The 19,715-nt window shown below is 39.0% G+C and overlaps 1 protein-coding gene across 5 annotated transcripts; it reads left to right on the top strand.

Moving 5' to 3' along the window:
* The first annotated feature begins 385 nt into the window (after window positions 1-385).
* On the top strand, window positions 386-16,751 carry STK17B (serine/threonine kinase 17b). Of its 5 annotated transcripts, XM_030453898.1 has the most exons (10): window positions 386-501; window positions 1,036-1,203; window positions 3,268-3,423; window positions 6,527-6,739; window positions 9,699-9,843; window positions 10,071-10,197; window positions 10,720-10,768; window positions 12,129-12,308; window positions 13,802-14,075; window positions 16,695-16,751. In XM_030453898.1, exons 3-10 carry the CDS (start codon window positions 3,302-3,304, stop codon window positions 16,734-16,736), a joined length of 1,152 nt encoding a protein of 383 aa, XP_030309758.1. In that variant the 5' UTR covers window positions 386-501; window positions 1,036-1,203; window positions 3,268-3,301; the 3' UTR covers window positions 16,737-16,751. The 5 variants fall into 5 exon arrangements, with proteins under 5 accessions (XP_030309758.1, XP_030309757.1, XP_030309759.1 ...); XM_030453897.1 differs by lacking the exon at window positions 1,036-1,203; XM_030453899.1 differs by lacking the exons at window positions 1,036-1,203; window positions 16,695-16,751 and adding an exon at window positions 15,444-16,381.
* The last annotated feature ends 2,964 nt before the right edge of the window (window positions 16,752-19,715 follow it).

Below are 19,715 nucleotides of genomic sequence, written 5' to 3'. Positions count from 1 at the left end.
TCCCTCTCTCTGCGCTCCGTGACAAACAAAATGGCTCTCCCGCCCGGCGCCCCGGCAGCTCAGCGGGGCCGCCCAACGCCACGACCCCAACACCGCGGGGGGAGAAGGAGGAGGAGAAGGAGGAAGCGCAGGGACGCATTCCTTCATTGTCCCCACGGCGTTTTACAGGGCAAGGCGGCGGCTACAACCGGCGGCCCCGGCAGCACCTGCCGCCCGTTCCACCCGCCCCCGCCTCGCTCCCGGCTGCCTCTGAGGGGCGAGGACAGCCGTGCGGGGGGGCGCTGCTGGCTCGGAGGGCGCTCCACCCAATCAGCGTGCAGCCTGCTCCCTCCTTCGGGCTCCAATTGGCTGCTTGCGGCAGCGGTGGGCGGGCCGGTCGGGCGCCGCTGGGGCAGCCGCATCCATCGGGCTGCGCGTTTCAAACGGCGGCGGTGCGGGCGCGGCGGTTGGCGGCGACCGTTGGCCCGTGAGGGGCTGGCCCGGGGAGCCTGGCGGAGAGAAGTGAGTGTGCCCAGCGGGGCTGCCGCTCCGGGACCCGGGATCCGGGTGGGAGGATCTGGTGGGAGGCGGGCGCGTCCTACTTGCCATCCCCCACCCGGTGTCGGAGCTCGCCGGTGCGCGTCTCCCCGCCCTGAGGAGCGCTGGCGGCAGCGCCCCGGGGAGTGCCTTTGAGGGGGAGAGTCGGGGCGTACCGCAGGCAGCCTGGGCCGGGTCCCACCCTGACGCCGGCGGCTCGTCCCGAGGGGGCTTGGAGGTGTTGGGGGAGCGGGCAGCACCTTCCCGCTCTCCTCACGGCAGCGCCCCGGGGAGCGGAGACGGGTGAAGGGAGTGCTTCAGCCTTCTCTGGAGAGGGCTTGGGGGACGGGAGGAAGGCTGGGCCGGGTGAGGGGACGGGAACGCGGGATGTGGGTCCGCCGCTGCCTCTCCCCGTTCTCTGAGGAGAATCCGCCGCTGCCTCTCCCTTCTCTGAGGAAAATCCGCCACTGCCTCTCCCTTCTCTGAGGAGAATCCGCCTCTGCCTCTCCTCTTTCTAAGGAGAATCCTCCACTGCCTCTCCCCGTTCTCTGAGGAGAATCTGCCGCTGCCTCTCCTCGTTCTGAGGAGAATCCGTCACTGCCTCTCCTTGCCGTCGCTCCTGTGCATCCGAGGTTGTCACAGCCTTGGCTGTGAGGCAGAGCACGGCTGACAGGCTGCAGCCTTGAGGTGAGGAGCAGTGCGGGTCCAGCCGTGTCCCGGGCACAGCCGTGTCCCGGTGCAGGCTGCAGGCCGCCCGCCTGGCACTCGTCGCCCCTGAGGGACCCGCGTAGTGCCCTGGGGCTTCCCCTCCCTGATCCTCTGGTGAAGCTGAGCGGCTTCCCCGCCCGGAGCGGGGATTTCTGGTTGTTTTTTTTTGGAAACGGTTAAACCAGCTGACTGGTTAAAACTAGTTTAGCGGGACTTTTTTAATGGAAAGCCTACAGACTTTTTTACGGATCCCTAATTCTTATGCCTGTGACTCGAGGCTTGTGAAACCAATGCTTTTAATGTTGGAAGTGGTTAACATATTAGAGTTTGTGGCTTTTTTACAGCTAATTGGATTTGAAATTATGTCTCGTTCTCCCCAATAGATTACGTACCTCTTTGTGGGTTTCTGCCCGCTATGTGTGTGTCTCTATTGATGATGCCCAACTAAAAGGAGATGTGGTGTCTTACCAGAGGAAAAAAAGTTAATTCAGCATGTAGAAATCCTTCTTAATAATAACCCTTTAAAATTAAAAATACAAGATGAAACCTTACATGATGAATTTCGCAGTAGCAAGCTCCTAATCAGATAGGTTGTTTAATATAAATAAATGCTTTTGTGCTGAAGTACTGCAGCAAGGAGATAACTTTTGCTGTTAAACTGTTACTATGTGACTGCAGCTCTAATGACAGGTAAAGTGTTGGACATCTGAATCAGACTCTTAAAAGACAGGATTTTATGTAGTCCAGGAGAAAGGAATGCACGTTTGTTACAAATAAGGTGATGGAAAGACTTTTATGTTAGATTGTATTGTGACCTCTTGCTTTTTTTGTAAGGAGTTACTTCATGCTGATAAAATGCTACTTTGAAGATAGTATTAAACTATTTTTTTTCTGCTGAAGCATGAATCATGCTTGAAATCTAGAGTAGTTCTAATGTGAATATTGCAGTTCCAAAAACTGGTAATTTAAACAGTGTTTTGATGGGTACTGGGTTATAGGTGAATCATAACTAGTTTGAGTGCTCCCTCAAAGGTGTCTGATAATTTCTGTCACTTTAAAACAGAGTGTATTTTTGCAAATTTCTTGACTACATCTGAATTGTAATGTGCCTTGTGATAATTTTATTTTACTTTTATATTTTCCCTTCCCTAATATAGGTAAACCTCCTCTTTAATATAAACCATCAATTAAGACTTTCAGTAACTTTTTTCTGCTTTGTGTTTCACCTGAAGAAGTGCTTCCAGTCTATAAATGTGCATGCCAAACCCCAGTATTTTTGCTGTTTAGTTGTTTGGGCTTTTTTCAGACAGTAGTGGAAATAGTGTGGTTGGGTCTGTCTTCATAATGGGCCAGAGTATTGGTTCATTAAGGTAATCTAATCACAATTACTAAATCATGTAGTTCTAAATTATCTAAACTTGCAGAGAGGATATTGTCCATTCACACTGCTTTCTTACAGTTAAGTTAGCCTTAAAATCAACCTTAGATGATCTATGAGTGAGTTTAATAAGAAATGTGATTCTTTCCCCTGAAAAAAAAAACAACCAAAAACAACTTTCCTTGTGGTTAGCTGTTCCTACTGAGTTGCTGACAGACAACAAATAGGAAGAAGTTTTGGTTCAGGCCCCCAAGGGTACAAGTTAAAAGTGTAAACTTTAGAGAATTGCTCGAACTTAACCAGAATACAAAGAAGAGCTTTAAAGACCATTAGATCTAATTAATAGTAAAGTAGTTACTAGCATTTTCACTAGAACTGAAAGTTACTAGAGCTGAGTATTTTATAAGTATGGTCCAGGAGGAAAAAAAACCTCATCTCAAATGTTAAAATTATGGAAAAAAACCCAAAAAATCAGTTTTTTTTTAAGCATTCCTTGGTTAGTATTTCCTTCGGGTTTTATTTTTACACTGGTTAAACTAAAGTTTTTCCAGGCCACTACTGAACAAACCTAAGGGTGTTATAGTTGCATAGACCTAAACTCTAATATTTATATACTTTCATGTATTGTAGCTCTGAATTTCTAAACCTTTTAATTGCTTTAACAGGTGAGTGTTACAAGAGAGAGACCTGTTCCTGACTATGTCGAGGAGGAAGCTGGAGAGTAAAAGCCTTTCTGGCTTGTTAGCCACATCTCTGCAGACACAAATCAAGACAGACAATTTCCACAATTTTTATATGCTTGAATCAAAAGAGCTGGGAAGGTAAGATTATTCCTATTTATTTCATTGTTTCCTCAGTCTAGTCACATGTCACATTCCAGGTGCACAAACTAAAGAAGATATTTATGTAGAGTAATGCTGCAAGACAAAGAAAGAATGGGGATTTTGAATTGGTTGGCTGATTTTTACTTTAGTTTTTATTTTAAGTCCATAAAAAAAAAAACTTCTGTTCCCCTCCCACCCTCAAGCAGATAGTCAAAGTTTCTGGCAGCCTGGTGTTTCAGGATGGTTTTGCAGTCTACTTGCCCTGCTCATGTTGGCCATAGAAAAATAGGAAATAAAACAAGGAAAATCCAAAAGCCTTGGTATCTATGATGCTTTTTCAGGGACCTCACGTAATGCTTTTTTGAAACTAAGAGCAGAGAGGGTTGATTCATACCATGAAAATAGTCAGGGAAGGGGGTGTAGAGCTGTGCAACCGTAATGCTGTGCACCTGTACCTTGTTCTGTCACCAGAGATGCTCTTCTACTTGTGATTTTCTAACCCCTTCATGGCTTTCCTGGTTTTTTTCCCAGCATGTGCTGATTCTGGTAGAATTTTATACAAGTGCCCATAACTTTTCTCTGTTCCTACACTCTGGTAGCTTTCATATTGAAATATCAGCTCTCCAGAAGCTGATCCTGTGCACTGTTCTCTAGAACTCAGTATTCTCAAAGCACTGGATTTTCACTTTTTATATACCTGTGAGGTGATGCATAAAGCAAACAAAAGTATCTGCTTTGTGTGCCTTCCAGAAAGGTCTTCAGTATTTCTGTGACTTGCAAAACAAGGCATAAAAAAAGTAAGAGCCAAAATGCAAAGAAACAGAAGCAGAGTGCTATTTTCCAAACACTCTTTGACTTTTGCTGGCCTAACAGTGGGTGTATGCATTTTTTTTTTTTAATTTTTCACGTGTTCACAGCTCTTCATAAGAATGTAAATTCCACCTTTCTTTGCAGCTTCTCCAAGAGGTGTAACATGCTTTTCTTTTCACTTGCAATTTTCTTCTTCCTCTTCAGGTTACTTAGTGAATGCTTCTTTTGTTCTTCTATGCTTAAGCTTCCCAAAGCTATTTCTTCCTCCCACACCTTTATCTTTTAGGTCCTTTGGTATTTAAGACAGTGACTCATGAGCAAGCAGGTTCTTTTTAGTGGGCTCTAAGTAATTTTGTCTCCAGTGTGTGGATATCTTGGCTTCTTTTGAAGTAGTTGAATTTCTGTGGTTTATAACTTTGGCTACAAAAACAACTTGAAATTTTTGTTTTTTATCTCATAAACCTGCACAGGAAAGTGCAATGGTTAAACAATTGCCTTGCAGGCAACAAGAACTGGGAACTACTGTGCTTGCTTCAGTAATGCAACACTGCAGATATTTTTTTTGCATTTCTGCGGAAATTCCACTGCTCTGAAGCTATTTTTTATCATAATAATTTTGTCTCAATAATTGGCACACTAAAAATACAGTGTAAGCAAGTGGAAATACTTACATTTCATCTCCAGATACCACTGCTCCTTCAAAGCTGCTATACCTGCAGACACTAGAAGCAAATGTGCAAAAAATATTCAGGAAAGACCTTGTTGTTCTCATGAAACTCAACCAGTTCCCCTTTTTAATTTTGGAGAAGCTTTTGTGGTTGATGGGGTGATGTTAAAACAAGAACACAAGCTGTGGCAGAGTATTTTTAAACTTTGGTATATTACGAAATTCAGTTGAATAACTTGAAATGCTCTGCAATAATCTGGTTTTACAATTGGGAAAAAACTTGTCCATTCCAGGCTTACACATACTTTATAAACTAAGTGTGTGCATGGATCAGATTGTAATTAGTTTTCACCTCTTAATTTTGCTTTTGAGCTTTGTACTCTTACCTTTCTATATTAAGTGTGTGGGTTTTTTTCTAAAAAGGACCAAGAAATCCTACAACTAACTTGGTGTTGAAAATAATGATATCAGAGAAGCTGTTTTGTTTTATTTAGTTCTAAATAAAGGATAGCAGTATGATTAAAAGTCAACCTTGCATGGTTTATGATTTAGTCAGATTTGTACAATCTGTATCCGACAAGCTTATTTGCAAATGCGAACCTGATTTTTCATGAGATGTTCCTGCCTTTTTTGATTAAACCCTGAAGTCTAGATGTTTAAAAAAGCTTCCAACTTTTTAAAGAGATGTTCTTTTTATTTGTTTTTCTATTTGCACCAGAAGAAAGACAGAGCCTGCAGGGCAACATAGCCTTTTTTTTTACAAAGGCATCTTAATTTTGTTGAAAAAGCACAGCTCAGATAGCTTGTTAAGTGAGCTGCTTCATCACCTTTGTTCTTAGCTCATGTGGCAACAAAAGACATGCATGGGAAGGCATGTTTACAGAGACATAAGAGTAGCTCTAGTTCTTTGTACACAGTTTTATAGCTGTTTTTAGAACTTTACCAAATTTATTTAAGCCCGTTAAGTAGGTTTGTTGTTAAAAAATGTTTCTTGTACTATTTGAAAACATTTTTCAAGTATGCAGCTAGGCAGTTCTGGGAATGCAAAACTTGTGATTATAAATCTGTTTTTTCAAGAGTTATAACTTGGCTTAAAAAACTGCATTTTTTCCCTTAATTTTTTAAAAGGTCACCGTGGTGTTTTAACTACAGTGTGTGGTTTTCTTTTAAAAACATTCCTGTGCCAAAATACATTTTTGTTTCCATACCTAAACAGTTGGCTGGGAAATAAAGCAGCACATTTTGTCTATCTGTAATTGAGAAAGATAATGTTAAGTAGAGGCTGTTCTTATGCTAGGATGTTTTTAAAGATTTTTCAGATACCTGTTTTTTGTTTGTTTGGGGTTTTTTCCATAATTCTACATTTGTGGAGGAAAACTCTCTTTCTGACTTAATTTTCTGCACTGAAGCCCCACCACCCCAGCATACAAATATGCTTTATTTCCTATATTCACTCTCTACTTTTCACAGGGTTCTGCTTTGTTTCTTACCCTGCACTGTAGTTTCAGTAATGTGGTTGAAGTGTGTTTTTTGCTTCTAGTTATTTGCCACAGGTTTTATTTCTAAGGTAAATTTATATACTTTTTACGTTTTAGGTCATTTTTTGTGTTTTATATTTTGCAGAGGAAGATGTGCTGTGGTTAGAAAGTGTACAGCTAAATCCACAGGCCAGGAGTATGCAGCTAAATTTTTAAAGAAGAGAAGAAGAGGTCAAGACTGCAAAGCAGAAATTCTTCATGAAATTGCAGTGCTTGAGTTAATGAAATCTAATCCTCACATAGTTAATCTCCATGAAGTCTATGAAACAGCAAATGAAATCATTTTGGTGTTGGAATAGTAAGTATGCCTTCAGCCACATATTCCACTAACTCTCTGCAGGATGTGCCTGAGCACCCAGAATTATAACATTATACTCTGTATTCATGATGTTAGTATTTTATTATGTTGTGCTTTATAAGCTCTTAGGGACTTTTTTTTTGGTATGATTTATTTACAAGTCAAACCAAAAATTGTTGTTAATTTGAATCTTTGGGTTTGTACATGTGCCTTTTTATATCCACAGCTGCTGAGTTATATCAAACACTATGGAATAAGGCATAAATCCAGGTCAGGCTAACTTAATATAAAACCTGAATGCAAACTTTAGAGTGTAATCTGGGGGTTTTTTCCTTAAAGAATTTTTGTCCTTGAAGCCCCCAGACAGCGTACAGTGCTTTGATCCGTCTCAAACCATGCCAAAAAATCCCCAAACAAACAAACAAAACAGAAAACCCAAAACCACAAACAACCCCCCCCCCAAAAAAAAAAAACCCAAAACAGAACAAGAAAACACAAACAAAAAACAAACCCAAAAAACCTAGCCACTGAGGCCAACTACAGAGATTTCAGAGAAACTTGAGCACATCCGTGTTCTATGAACTTGAGTCACTGCTGGGTCATTTCTGGTGACTGAAAACTTTGAGCTCACGTCTGAATTTCTAAGTGTAGTGTGTTTTTTTCATTTTAAAACTGTTTGGCTTTTTGGAGTTGTTTCCTCCAGAATTCCCAGATCTTTTTAGATGCCCTTGCAGCTTCTCATAAGCTCTGAAAGTAATTGGGAAATCTAATTTGAATTATGTATCATATTTACTGTACATCTGTTTGTTTGCAATTTAAGGAACAAAAAAAGGAATTTTGTGACATGAATTCAGAAAGTCTCTGTCTCATTAGGATTTAATTCTCATGTATTTGAGGAGCTGTTAATGGTGGTCTTCATGCACCAGGATAACTCTTTCAGGTTTTCCAAAGAATGTAGCTAGGTAATCTTGAAGCTTTTTTCCCCTTGAACTAGATGATCCCTAACATTTTGTTGACTTAATGCAGAAATAAAGAAGTCCAGTTGACAGGTTTTGAACTTCTTGCTTTGAAGAAATTCACACAACAGCCACACCAATTTTCCTGCTTCTTTTTCAGCTCAGCTGTTTCCATCCTGCTTATTAAAGCTCAGTGATGGAACAACTTCCTTGGTGTAATGGTCTCCTTTGTGTAGTTGTGCTCAGAAATCTTGCAGTAGCTGTTGCTTAGGAGAGGGCTGATAATTTATGCTTCTGAATTATGTCCCCCTGTAGCAGAATACACAGATATATTTTTTGCTTCTAATTGCCAGAACTTGGAGGCAATACCTTAAGAGAACTGCAAGAATTTAGTCTCTTAGTCATGAAATAGTTTGTAAGCATTTCCTGTTCAGCTGTGGTTTTCCTCCTGCACATGGTCCTCATTGTTGTTGGATTGTATTGGTGGGACTGTTTAGAAGATAGAGTTGTAAGAATCAGTTTGTGTAAATGCACATTTTCAAAATAAAGGGGAGAAGTGGATGCCAGTTCTTAAGGTCATCTTGGTAGATGGGATTACTGAAGGCTTGGATACTACTTCAGAAGCCTCACAACAACAGTTGTTACTCTTCCAATCTGCAGGTCAAAGGTAATTGGAGGAATCCACTTAGTTGGAGAGGCAGCTGTACTAATTCATTTTACAGCTGTACCAGGCAGCTGTCCTCCTTTTCTAATCCAGCTACTTCAGTTCACTGAAGCACTAAGAAGGGCCTGGCAGAGTCAGATCAGTGTCACCTGCTGCTCTTTCCAGCCATGGCTGTGGGCAGATGCTATTTAGGAAGAGCTAAGGAGCATCTGAGCCTGTCCACATTTTGCTGCCCTTTCTCTTTGCACTATCCCAGCAAGCAGAGGTGCTGTACTCTAGTGTTTTGTAAGCCTCATTCATAGACTTCCCCACTGTTTTTATTGAAAATGAAAAGTTGGTGTCTCTCTAATTTCTTCTTGTAATTTTTTGTCCTCTTTTTTGCCCTTCTCCATAAATCGTACACGCTTCTTGAAGACAGGCAAGATCTGCATGCTAAGCTTTTATCCTGAGCACCATTTTGCTGTTTTTTGTCTCCAGTAGCTTTCCTGATGATGCCTGTGTAATGCTGGCTTTTTTAGCTGCTCTGTGTGTTGGTCCAGTTAGTTCAAAGGACTGTCAGTCAGAATTTCTGAGCTGTACTTGCCAGTCCAAAGCTGAGCGTTGTGTAGGGTTCTGTTAGATAATATTTCTGAAGATGCCTTATATTGGTGTATGCTACAGGTCCTCTTCTGCACCCTTTCCCAGCTGCTTCCTAACATCTTCCTTGAACTGGGGAGTCAAAGAAGTAGTGTTCAGCAGCTCTAGATGTTCATTACATTGTAGTTCTTATATTTACACCACAGCCACATCATGTGAAAAAAAAAAAAAAAAAAAGATTTTTACATCAAAACTCAGAGAATAAGAGTACTGCTGGGCTTTCTTGCTTGGAATTATTTATGGAACTAGTATCATAGAAGAAATTTTAGATCTGACTTGAAGAGAGTCTGCTCCTGTTAGGGAATGAGGATAGAACTCCTCTTCCTGAAGGCATGTGCTCACTCACTCACTCATTAGTCACTCACTCACTCCTCACAGGAAAGCATGCTTGAGGGTACCAAAGCATCATGAGGTTTTCAGCCACAAAATTCTGTTCAGCTGCCATTGCCAACTATGAGGAAAGAAAAAGCATCATGTTATACTTTTTCCTTTTCTGATTTCTTATATGATGTGTCTTGGCATAAGTGTCTGCCAAAAAAAAAAAAAAAAAAGAAAAAAATATTCAATATTTTCAGCTTCTCTGAGAATATAAATGTGATAAATTAACATAGATTATAGAAAAAAGATACCATCTATAAAATTTTCCCTAACTTGATCTTGCTTATTCAGATTTGATACGTGAGTTTTCTTCACTGTGTTTCAGTGCTGCTGGAGGAGAAATATTTGACTTGTGTGTCCCAGACCTGGATGACAGAATTGATGAAAGGGAGATTATTAGACTTATAAGACAAATACTTGAAGGACTTCGCTGCTTGCATGCAAACAATATTGTTCATCTTGATTTAAAGGTGAGTCTGTTAAAGTCCTAAAATACAGGTATGCAGTTTAGTATTATGATAATATAAATAATTTATTAAATACATAACAAAGATGAGAAAAAGGAGTATTAGAGATTAAATAACTTTTAAAAATTCAGCAGTAATTATTGTATCATAGAAACTGAAAAGTCATTTAGTGTCCTGGGGATTTGCAGCTAATATGTTGTTAACTGAGAATTAAATCTTTCCTGTTGTAGCCTCAGAACATCTTGCTGAGCAGCATGGATCCTCTTGGTGATGTAAAAATTGTGGATTTTGGAATGTCTCGGAAGCTTGAGAGCTCTGGTGAGCTGCGGCAGATCATGGGAACAACAGAGTATCTTGGTATGGAAGAGGTGCTTCACAGTGTCTGGGGGGATTTTCAGAAAACAGTTGATGTAGGGTGCTTACTGGTTATTACTGGAGAAAGAGCATTTGAATCTGTAGCCAATAACTTGCTATCTGGCATACACTAACAGCCACTGATCCTAAAGCTGGCTTGCTCAGCTGGCTTTGCAGTGTTGACATGCTCTGAAGGCTTTATGCCTTCCCCTAAAAAGCTATATACTTGAAAACTTCCTAGAATTTTTATGTGTCTATGCATCTGATTAGAAAATATCTTGGGACTTGCATAGCATAAACTTTAGGCCATATCATTTTGGTGTGAACCAAATAAGGATTCTACTGGGTCTAATCAAATGGCAATAAATTTTTTCCCCACCCTTGTGGCTTGAAAATAATAAACTTGATTATTGAAACTGCATGTTGAGGTTGGCAAAACATCTGTCAGAAATGTAGTGTATGATTGCAGACCACCTGAAAAATTATCTGCTAAAGTGTTTTTCTTCTTCCTGCCTTTTCCTCTAGCTCCAGAAATCTTGAACTATGATCCTATTACCACAGCCACAGATATGTGGTAGGTTCTATGTGTTAATTCATTTTACTGAAGTAGTTGTGACCATTTAATCTAGGGGCCAGATGCAGATTCTGATGCAGTTTTATCCTTGCAATAATCACCTGTTGGTGGGCTGAGCAAAAGAAGGGAGAGTTGGAGCCCACAGGATATAACCTGGGGCTTTTAGGAATGCACATGTGTCTGTTGCACACCTAGTAAGGAATGCAGGTGGCTTCCAGACCTGTACAGTACAGGTATTTGCTCTACGGAAACAGGAACAAGGATTGAATAATATACTGCAGGTATTAGTTACTCTTGGATAACATTTTTTCAGTTATTAAGTACACTTGGACACTCCTCCTTACCCACTTTTGTGTCATTAAAATTTGTAATGCACAAACTTTAACTTTCTGCTTCTTCAAAGTAATATCTGCAGAGGGAGTTGTAAAAAAGTCATGTACCTGGAACTAATCCTACAACTTCATTAAGTATACCTGTGTAATCTGTTGGCTTTGTGAGCTAGGTCAGTGTAAAGGCTAGCTTTGGGATGTTGTTTTTAAAAAAACATAAAGTATTCATATGTTCCTCCCAAGTATCCAACTAAAATGCAGTTTTAAAAGTTGCTATTATCTCATTACTCACAATCCTCAGTTTGGAATAGCAATTAAATCTATTTGTGAAAGTTTGGGGCTTTTTAAAGCAGTTCTTATTTTTCTGCCTTGCTTTTGTGGGAAGACAAACAGTAACTATAGGTGCTCTACTCAGAATGATGAGCACAGGACCTGCATGTTTCCACAGTGTAATGAGGACTGAGGTTTGATCTGTCAGATCACAAAGTTGGTTTTATTATGCATTGAGAAACCATCCAATATTTCCAGTAAATCACATGAGATGTAGCACTTGCATTCATATTCACAGGGAAAAATATGTCAAGAGGAGACTGTTGTAACACAGATGTTGATTTGTAGTCACAAACTGGGAGACTCAATCTCAGAACTTTGACAGTTCATCCAGAATTGTAGTGAAAGATGGGTTTTTATTTAAATGCAAATTAGGAAATCTGTCTTTTTGCACTTCTGTCACCCAGAATTGCCAAATATCCCAGGATGGGCTATGTAAAAGCAATATATTTCCTTTTTTCTAACAACATCTATAGGAAGAAAAGGGTATATTGAAAGCAAGCAATTTTGTAAAGCAAACCTTTATTAAGATGTATGCATTGGTTTCTTTGTACCTGCATACAGGCTTGAATCACCTAAAATGAGAAGTCATGTAAAGTTTGTAATTCTTTGAGTGTGGCAAACATCTGGAAAGACAATAAATATGTGGCTTGTATAGTCTAGATGTCCTAGTAGGATTAAGCATTGTGTTCTTTTCTCAGGAACCTAGGTGTCATTTCATACATGCTGCTGACACAAGAATCTCCATTTGTGGGAGCTGATAATCAAGAAACTTACCTTAATATATCTCAAGTTAATGTGGATTACTCAGAAGAAACATTTTCATCAGTTTCACAGCCTGCCAAAGACTTCATTCAGAAACTTCTCATAAAAAATCCAGCGTGAGTACCAGACTTCTCAGGACAAGAATCTTATCTTTTGTCTTTGTGGAGTACCTAGAAAAAGTGCATGTTAATTTGGAAGCTTAATGCTTCCATTAGATACTTACAGGTGTAGTATGAAAAAGATCTTTTATTCACTGTCTGGCTATTACTTTAGTCAGGTTTTTGCTTTCAGTTTTGTATTTTGAGTCTCTTTATATTTTCAGAGGACAGATTATTATTAAGCCTGATGAAATATGTTTCAAAAGGTGATGTTCTTGTCTATAATTTAACCTTTTATTGCACTATTTGGAGTGACAAAACTCAGTCTGTTTGCAGTGCTTTCTTGTTTCTTGCCTTAATGTATCTTTCTACTTTAAATCATTTTATATAAAAAGTTGAAAGTGTTATGACTGAGCATATATTCTTCAGAAATATATATATAAAGTTTTGCCATGTTCAGTCTTTTAAAAAAAAGTTAGCCAAAAGTACAGACTTTTTTTTTGTGAGGCACATATCCCTAATTTTGCATTCTTTGGAAGTTCAGACTTGAAGCAAAGCCTCTCAAAATAGCTGAACTTTCAGAGCATATTCTGAGTGGGAGGATTACAGATACTGTGTCCATGCTTGCTTAAGTCTGGCTATTTATAATTACCTGTTTCACCAGCAAATGCAATAAAACAATCAAAACCCAAAAAACCCCACTTTAAAAGGTAGATATGTGAGAATAGTATTCAGTAGTCAGTCATTATTAATTATAGTGCTGCCTATTGTCATTTGTGATGAGACAGTAGGCCCTGTCTTCTGCAAGGAGCCTACAGCAAGCTGGGGGACCCTGTTTTTTGGTTGAGAAAGAGGTTCATTAATAGGGAAGGGTGATGGGAGGTGACATCCATCAAGTACCTACTTTGAGGAAATAAGGACTGGGATATAAACTCATGTCTGGGCAGGACCAAGCATGAGCAGTCCTTCCTATTTTGGCATTTCACATGGAGGGTTTGTCAAGGCCTGGAATAACTCACAAGGGCTGTAGTATCATGAGGAAAGCAATTATGAAGAACCTGCTTAAATGTTACTAATGTGGACCTGGGGTGTTTGACATCCTGCCACAGTTACTATTCTGCTTGCTTTTTTGCTTCTGGGCATCTCTCAGTCTTTTGTATCCTCAATAACACATCCACAATGTGGAAAATATTTGAGGGGCTGTGAATACTGGCTGAGAAATAAATACCTGTTCCTTGATCTGATGAAAGGCTTATCAGTTCAGAGACTCAGCAGTAGGGGAGGGAGACTCCCAAATAAAATTAAGATGCCTGTTGCCAATACTTAACCTTAACTATGGTAGGGTCTGATGCATGTGTTGTTGTTTTTTAGTATTAGTGGTGAAAAAAATAAGTATTAATTCTTTGGTAAGAATTTGGACACTAAAAGATGTCTTAGGATGTGTCAGAACAATGTTAATTACATTTTCAGTATTTCTGAAATTAACCCCAGCAACCTTTTTTCTTCCCAAGGCAAAGACCCACAGCAGAGGCCTGCCTTTCTCATTTGTGGTTGCAGCAGGGGGAGTTCATACTCTTGTGTAGTCCTGAAGAAACTTGTTGCTCTTCTCTGATGCCCGGACACCCCCCAAAATGCTCAGAAGAGAGAAATGTCAAGCCCAGTTGTAATGGTACCTGTAGCAACAAGGAGGACAAAGAGAACATTCCAGAAGACAGCAGTACAGTGTCCAAACGGTTCCGTTTTGATGATTCCTTGCAGTATCCCCAGGACTTCATGACAGACTTTGTATGTTAATGTGTAAAACAGACTTTTATGAAAGGAATTTAGCATAATCTAATATAAGGTTATGGTTTGCCAGTTTGTGCAGTATTGCAGCATTGGCACACTGGAAATGCACTTTGATTCTTTTATGCTGGTGCTTCCTTTGCTATCCGTTGCTGGCAATGGATTTAAGTCCTGAGAAATTGGGGTTGTTGCACCAATAAAATGAATTATTTTTTTTAAAGAAGAAATAATTAAGTATTTTTGCACTTTTCAAGTTTTAGTCCAAAAATGATGTCAGAATGAACCAATTAAAGCATTAAAATGAGTTTGTTTGAACTCAGGCTTGGCCAAACAGTGGCTGAGTATGTGCACATTTTTATGCCTTAATAAGAAATAGGTCTGAGCAGGGAAACTGAATCCAGCTGTCTTACTGGGTTTATTTGTGGCTCTTCTCATTGCTTTAAATGGAAGCTAAAGTTGGCATATTTGGGAATATCATATGTAAATCAGGGCCATTTGGGAAACTGCTTTTTCTCTAGGATTAGAGAGTTAAGTTCCTTAGTAGTTAAGGAAGTGTTTTCTGCCTTATTTGTCTGGTCTGTTTAGGGATTATAATGCATACTCTGTTCTTCCTGTGCTGGACCTCTGGAATGCATGACTAGAAAGCAGGTACACTCTGTCCTTCCATGAGTGGCCCTTTGCTTCTTCTCAGTAAGTTACATTTGAAGATGATGAGAGTCCCATGCTGATGCAAATTTTTGATACACTTGTTAGTTTGCTTCCATCAGATCTCTGAAATAATAGTATCTACCTGTATTGGCTTGGTCCTTGTATGAAGAAAAAACAAACCAAACCAAAGAGCTGCTCTGGAGATAATAGTAATAACTTCTTTTTGCCAGTGAAGCTGCAATTAAAAGCTTCTAACATAAATTGCAATGCATCTTTGTCAGTTATTGTTATCACTAATAACTGAGCTTCATGCCCACTCAGAGAAAATGGACTGCAGTGCATTACTATTTAAAGGCAAACTACCTAATAATTGTTTGAAGCCTTGAAATTTGGTTTGTTTAGTGGGTTTGCTATTTTTTCAGTAATCCCTTACATTTCCTGGCTCTAGGCTCTGAGGAAATAATACTCATGTCAAGCTTTGACTTTGAGCAAATACCCATCAGCCTGAAACTAATACTGACAAGATAAAAACCTAATTGTAACACTGAGTGGGAATGGGTTTTTTGTGTAGGGAATGTGTTAAAGCTCTTATATTTTGAAAGTGGCACTTTAAAATACTTTTGAGATTTTCCATCCTCAGAGCTCAGACTTAGTAATTGTCTTTGATTTAGATGTGGTTTGTTATATCATAAAATGCAACATTTTAATAATCTTTTTCAGGTTTGCCTGTGGACTTGTCAATAGTTAGGCAGATTGAGATTTTGGAACATCATAGGATTGAGAGGAGAATATAAGAAGGTGTTAAAGGTTGTATCTTATCTTTTTTTGCACAAGGAAGGGACAACTTGGGTTTCTTTTAACAAATAGATATCAATATAAGGTATCACCATAACGCATGAGGGAATTCAGGATTGATCTCTTTATTTTGGGTGACACTCATGTCAACAAGTGAAAAACTGACTGAGGTGGAAGATGTGTGAGACTGTCTTTGGCTATCTGAAGTAAAAGTTTTCTGAGACTTCATTCCATGTGAAATAAAGTAACAGAAATATTCAGCATGGAGGAAGCTCAGATGCTTAGGTATAAATGAACCACTTTGAGTCTCCACTATGCATTAATTCTCATATAACTTTTTTCAGTAATAATATAATTATAAAATTACTCTGCTGGAGGCAGTTTTTGGATTTTGTTCAGGTACCTTATACCCTTCCTTTTCCAAGTCCTAGGTTTTTCCCAGTTGGAGTCTTAGTTAACCTTTTGTTTTTCTACCAGCACAGAGTCTAATTTGAACTGGGTAAATGAAAAATATGAACTATTTTTATACATACTCAGAAGTTAAAGTTTACTTAAGATAAAGAAGAAAATGTCAAAAAGCTTTAAGGTAATAAAAAAAAAGAATGTTTATAAAATTGTTAAATTTTAAAAATTCTGCAAAAGTGTTACTGAGCTGAAATTACAACTGGGAGACTTGCAAAAGCTTTTGTACATAAGTATTTTATTTTCAATATCTGGGAAATAAACCTGAAATCATGTGCCAGCACTTTATGACAAAGTTGTTATTTCTTAAAATTTTTATCCTGGTATCTGATGTTTACATTTCTTACTACTTTTGGAGCTAACTTATCTTTAAATTTAAATAAATGAAAATTGGCCTTATCCAAGGAACTTCAGTTTTGAAGACCATTTGTACTTTAAGTAAACTTAAAATACACGTTGAAGCAGATTTTATTTGGATCAGTGTGTTTGATTTATTTAAAATTATTGTGCACATATAATTTCATTTAAATGTAAATACATACATTGTAGACAATTGTTAGCCCACCTTGCTTCCTGCCATATTACTACTAGCAATCACCAACTGTAAATGAGTGACAAGTAACATTTTAAGATGATTGAATTAATGTTTCTATGCAGTTCATGACCCTTTTTATATTTAAAAAATAAATAAACTTTGCCTTTTTTTTTTCCCAGAACTTTTGTGTTTTCATTTCTTCAGAATCAGAGAATGGTTGAGGTTGGAAGAGACCTCTGGAGATCCTGTTGTCCAACTCAGTCAGGGCCACCTAGACCTGGCTGGCCAGGCTTTTGAGTATCTCCAGGGAAGGAGACTCCACCTCTTTGGGCAACCTGTTCAGTGCTCAGTCAGTCCTCACAGTTGAAGTATTTACTTTGTTCATACCTCCTGTGTGTGTTTGTTCCCATTTCCTCTTGTCAGTGGTGCCTGGTGACAAGGACATCTTTGCACCCTCCCTTCATGTTGATAAGTTTTCCCCTTGCCTTCTTTTCTCTAGGCTAAACAGTCCCAGCTACCTCACTCTTTCCTCACAGGAGAGATGCTCCAGTCCCTCATCCATCTCTGTGCCCTTTGTTGGACCCCCAGGTATGCCTGTGTCCCTCAAGGACTGACAATCCCAGGTGGCACAGGATCTTCCTGTGCTTAGTGGGAAGGCAGGATCACCTCCATCAGCCCATCATAGCAATGGCCAGGGCTCAGCCCTGCTCAGGGTATCCTCTGTCCCATCATCCAGACCATCAATGAAGGATTTAAAAAGGATTTAACCCAGTATCAACCCCTGGGTGATGCTGCTTCTTACTCATCTCTTAATTACACTTAGTTTCACTGATCACCATCCCTGGGGCCTGGCCACTCAGCCAGTTTTCAGTCCACCTCACTGCTCATCAGCAGCTTGGCTAGGACAACTTTTATGGGAGAAAGTGTCTAAGGCTTTGTTGAGGTGTAGGTAGGCAATGTCCACAGCTCTCTCTCACCCACCAGCCAGTTATTTCACCACAGAAGTTATCGAGTTGCTTGCTCAAGCACAGCTTCCCCTTGGTGACCCCATTCTGACTACTCCTGGTGAATCACCTCATGCAACTCGTGTCTGTCTGATTTTTATACATAAGAATGTTATGTTCCTCTATGTGATGGTTTAGTTAGGTCTTGCACTGTTTATTGAGATGATAGATTTTATGTTAAATTCTAAACGGAATGTTTATTACAGTATTAGCCCCCTAGGACACAACTGGGACATTTGCAAACAATTTTCTTTCAAAAAAGGATTTGCCCTCGAAAGAGGTGTCAACTTTTTTTTTTTTTTTTCTTTAAGACATCTAGAAAACTAAGTGTTGTTGAACAGTAGTAGTGATTTTGAGACAGCATGAAATTTGTCCTTTGAAAAGGCCTTCTGAGGAAGGAGATGCATTGGAAAAATAAATGCATTGTCTAGATAAATCTGACCATCTTTATCAGGACAGGTCTGCTTGAACTCCTGCCAAGTAAGGTAAGTCATGCTTGGGAAAATATCCTGTAAAACTGAAGCAAGATAAAAACCTGCAGTTAACCTGTTTATTTCATGACCCAATCACCCTGTGCCTTCAGAGCTTTGCAGCTGACAGACTTGGAACTCTTGGCCACTCTTTGGTCCACTCAGCACTGGAGAGGTGAGCAAGATCCAGGATGAATCAGTGTTGTAGAAAGGCTCCTGAGGTAGTGGTGGTGACACTGCAAAGCTGAATTACCAAGTCTCCTACCTGTGCATGAGAGTGTAAGGAAATTTTGCAATTAAAAGCATTAATTACAACAAAAATTACCTGATTAGTCTGTGCAGTGTTAGCCTAATAAATAAGGGCTTACAGCACAGCATGTTTCTGAGAATGATTTCTGCAAGTGAGGTAAATGATTATCACTCTTAGGGAAGAAAATGGAGTTTTAGTCCTGTGTCAATTTTTGTATATTTATTATCCCACACTCAAGTGTGATGTGTAACTAGACCTGGCTTAATAAAGATCATAAAAATCTTTTACAAATAGAAGAAAGCTTTCTATTTGTATTTCTATTCCTATTTTATAGGAATTGGTTCTTTCTTACAAACCCACTACTTGTATTTCTGTTTCTGCATGGTTAGTCCAGATATGGCAAAGTAAGATACACAGGGAAACACAGAGACTTGGTTTTGTCTTTGAAAGATGTTTCAAGAGAAAAATGTGTGCTTTTTCCTCCCCCTTCACACTTTCCTCAAGTGTAGTGTCATGGTGAGTTGAAGTGGTAAATTCATTGTGTTTTTAAAATAATTACCATGTCTAATTGCATTTTTAAGTGCTGTCCTAAATTCAAGTCCTGCCCATGAACATAGGCAGTATGGTCATAGTGTATCAGCTCTTGATTTAAAACCCTGTATCTCTTGCTTTACAGAGATAATTTATCAGTTATAAATTATCAGTTTCCCCAATACTAAAGGTCTCTGTGAGAAACCTTTGCTTGCTTCATGAAAGGTCTTTACAATACAAGATTAATTACTTGTTTTATCTGCAACTGTAGTGACTCCATGAAAGGTAAGTGTGAGATAACTTAAGCATAAAGATGTTCATATATATTTAAGGAAGAAAAAATATAGAGATTTTGGACAAACTAGAATACAAGAATTATTCTGAGGGAATAAATTCCAGTAGGTTCTCCTTGTGTTGAATTTGCTGTAACTACTGGTGTGATTTAGAAATAAAACTGAGAGATAAGTTATTTAAGAAGCTGTGATTCCATTGCATTCAAACAAAACAGTGTTCCATTTTTATGCTAGTTAATGGTTTTCACTCTGTCATCTGAAGACATCTGAAACCTCTGGGGATGAAAAAGACCCACAACCCTTTTTAAAGCAATACCCAAATCTGAGAATTTTAATTTTTTTACACAGAGGAGTTATTAAATACGTTGTGCTTTCAATCATTAATTATTTGCTTGAATCAAAACATGCCAGGAAAACTAGATTTTTTTTTTCTTCACATTAAAATCAAAACATTTGTTCAGTAAAATACTTCACTGTACATAGCAATGTGGTTTATTCTATATAACTAACAAAAGCCAAAATACTATTTACTTTTTAATGCTTTTGTCTGTGTTTAATGGGTGAAATAAATGTATTATTGATTACTGGCACTCCAGAATTTCACTGAGTTCTCAAGGTGGAATAAAAACCTGATGCTATTCAATCTCAGAAA

The sequence above is a fragment of the Calypte anna genome, chromosome 7 (assembly GCF_003957555.1).
Source record: "Calypte anna isolate BGI_N300 chromosome 7, bCalAnn1_v1.p, whole genome shotgun sequence".
Classification (NCBI taxonomy): domain Eukaryota; kingdom Metazoa; phylum Chordata; class Aves; order Apodiformes; family Trochilidae; genus Calypte; species Calypte anna.
Note: the sequence above shows the minus strand (reverse complement) of the source record. Positions and strands in the feature narration are given on the sequence as shown.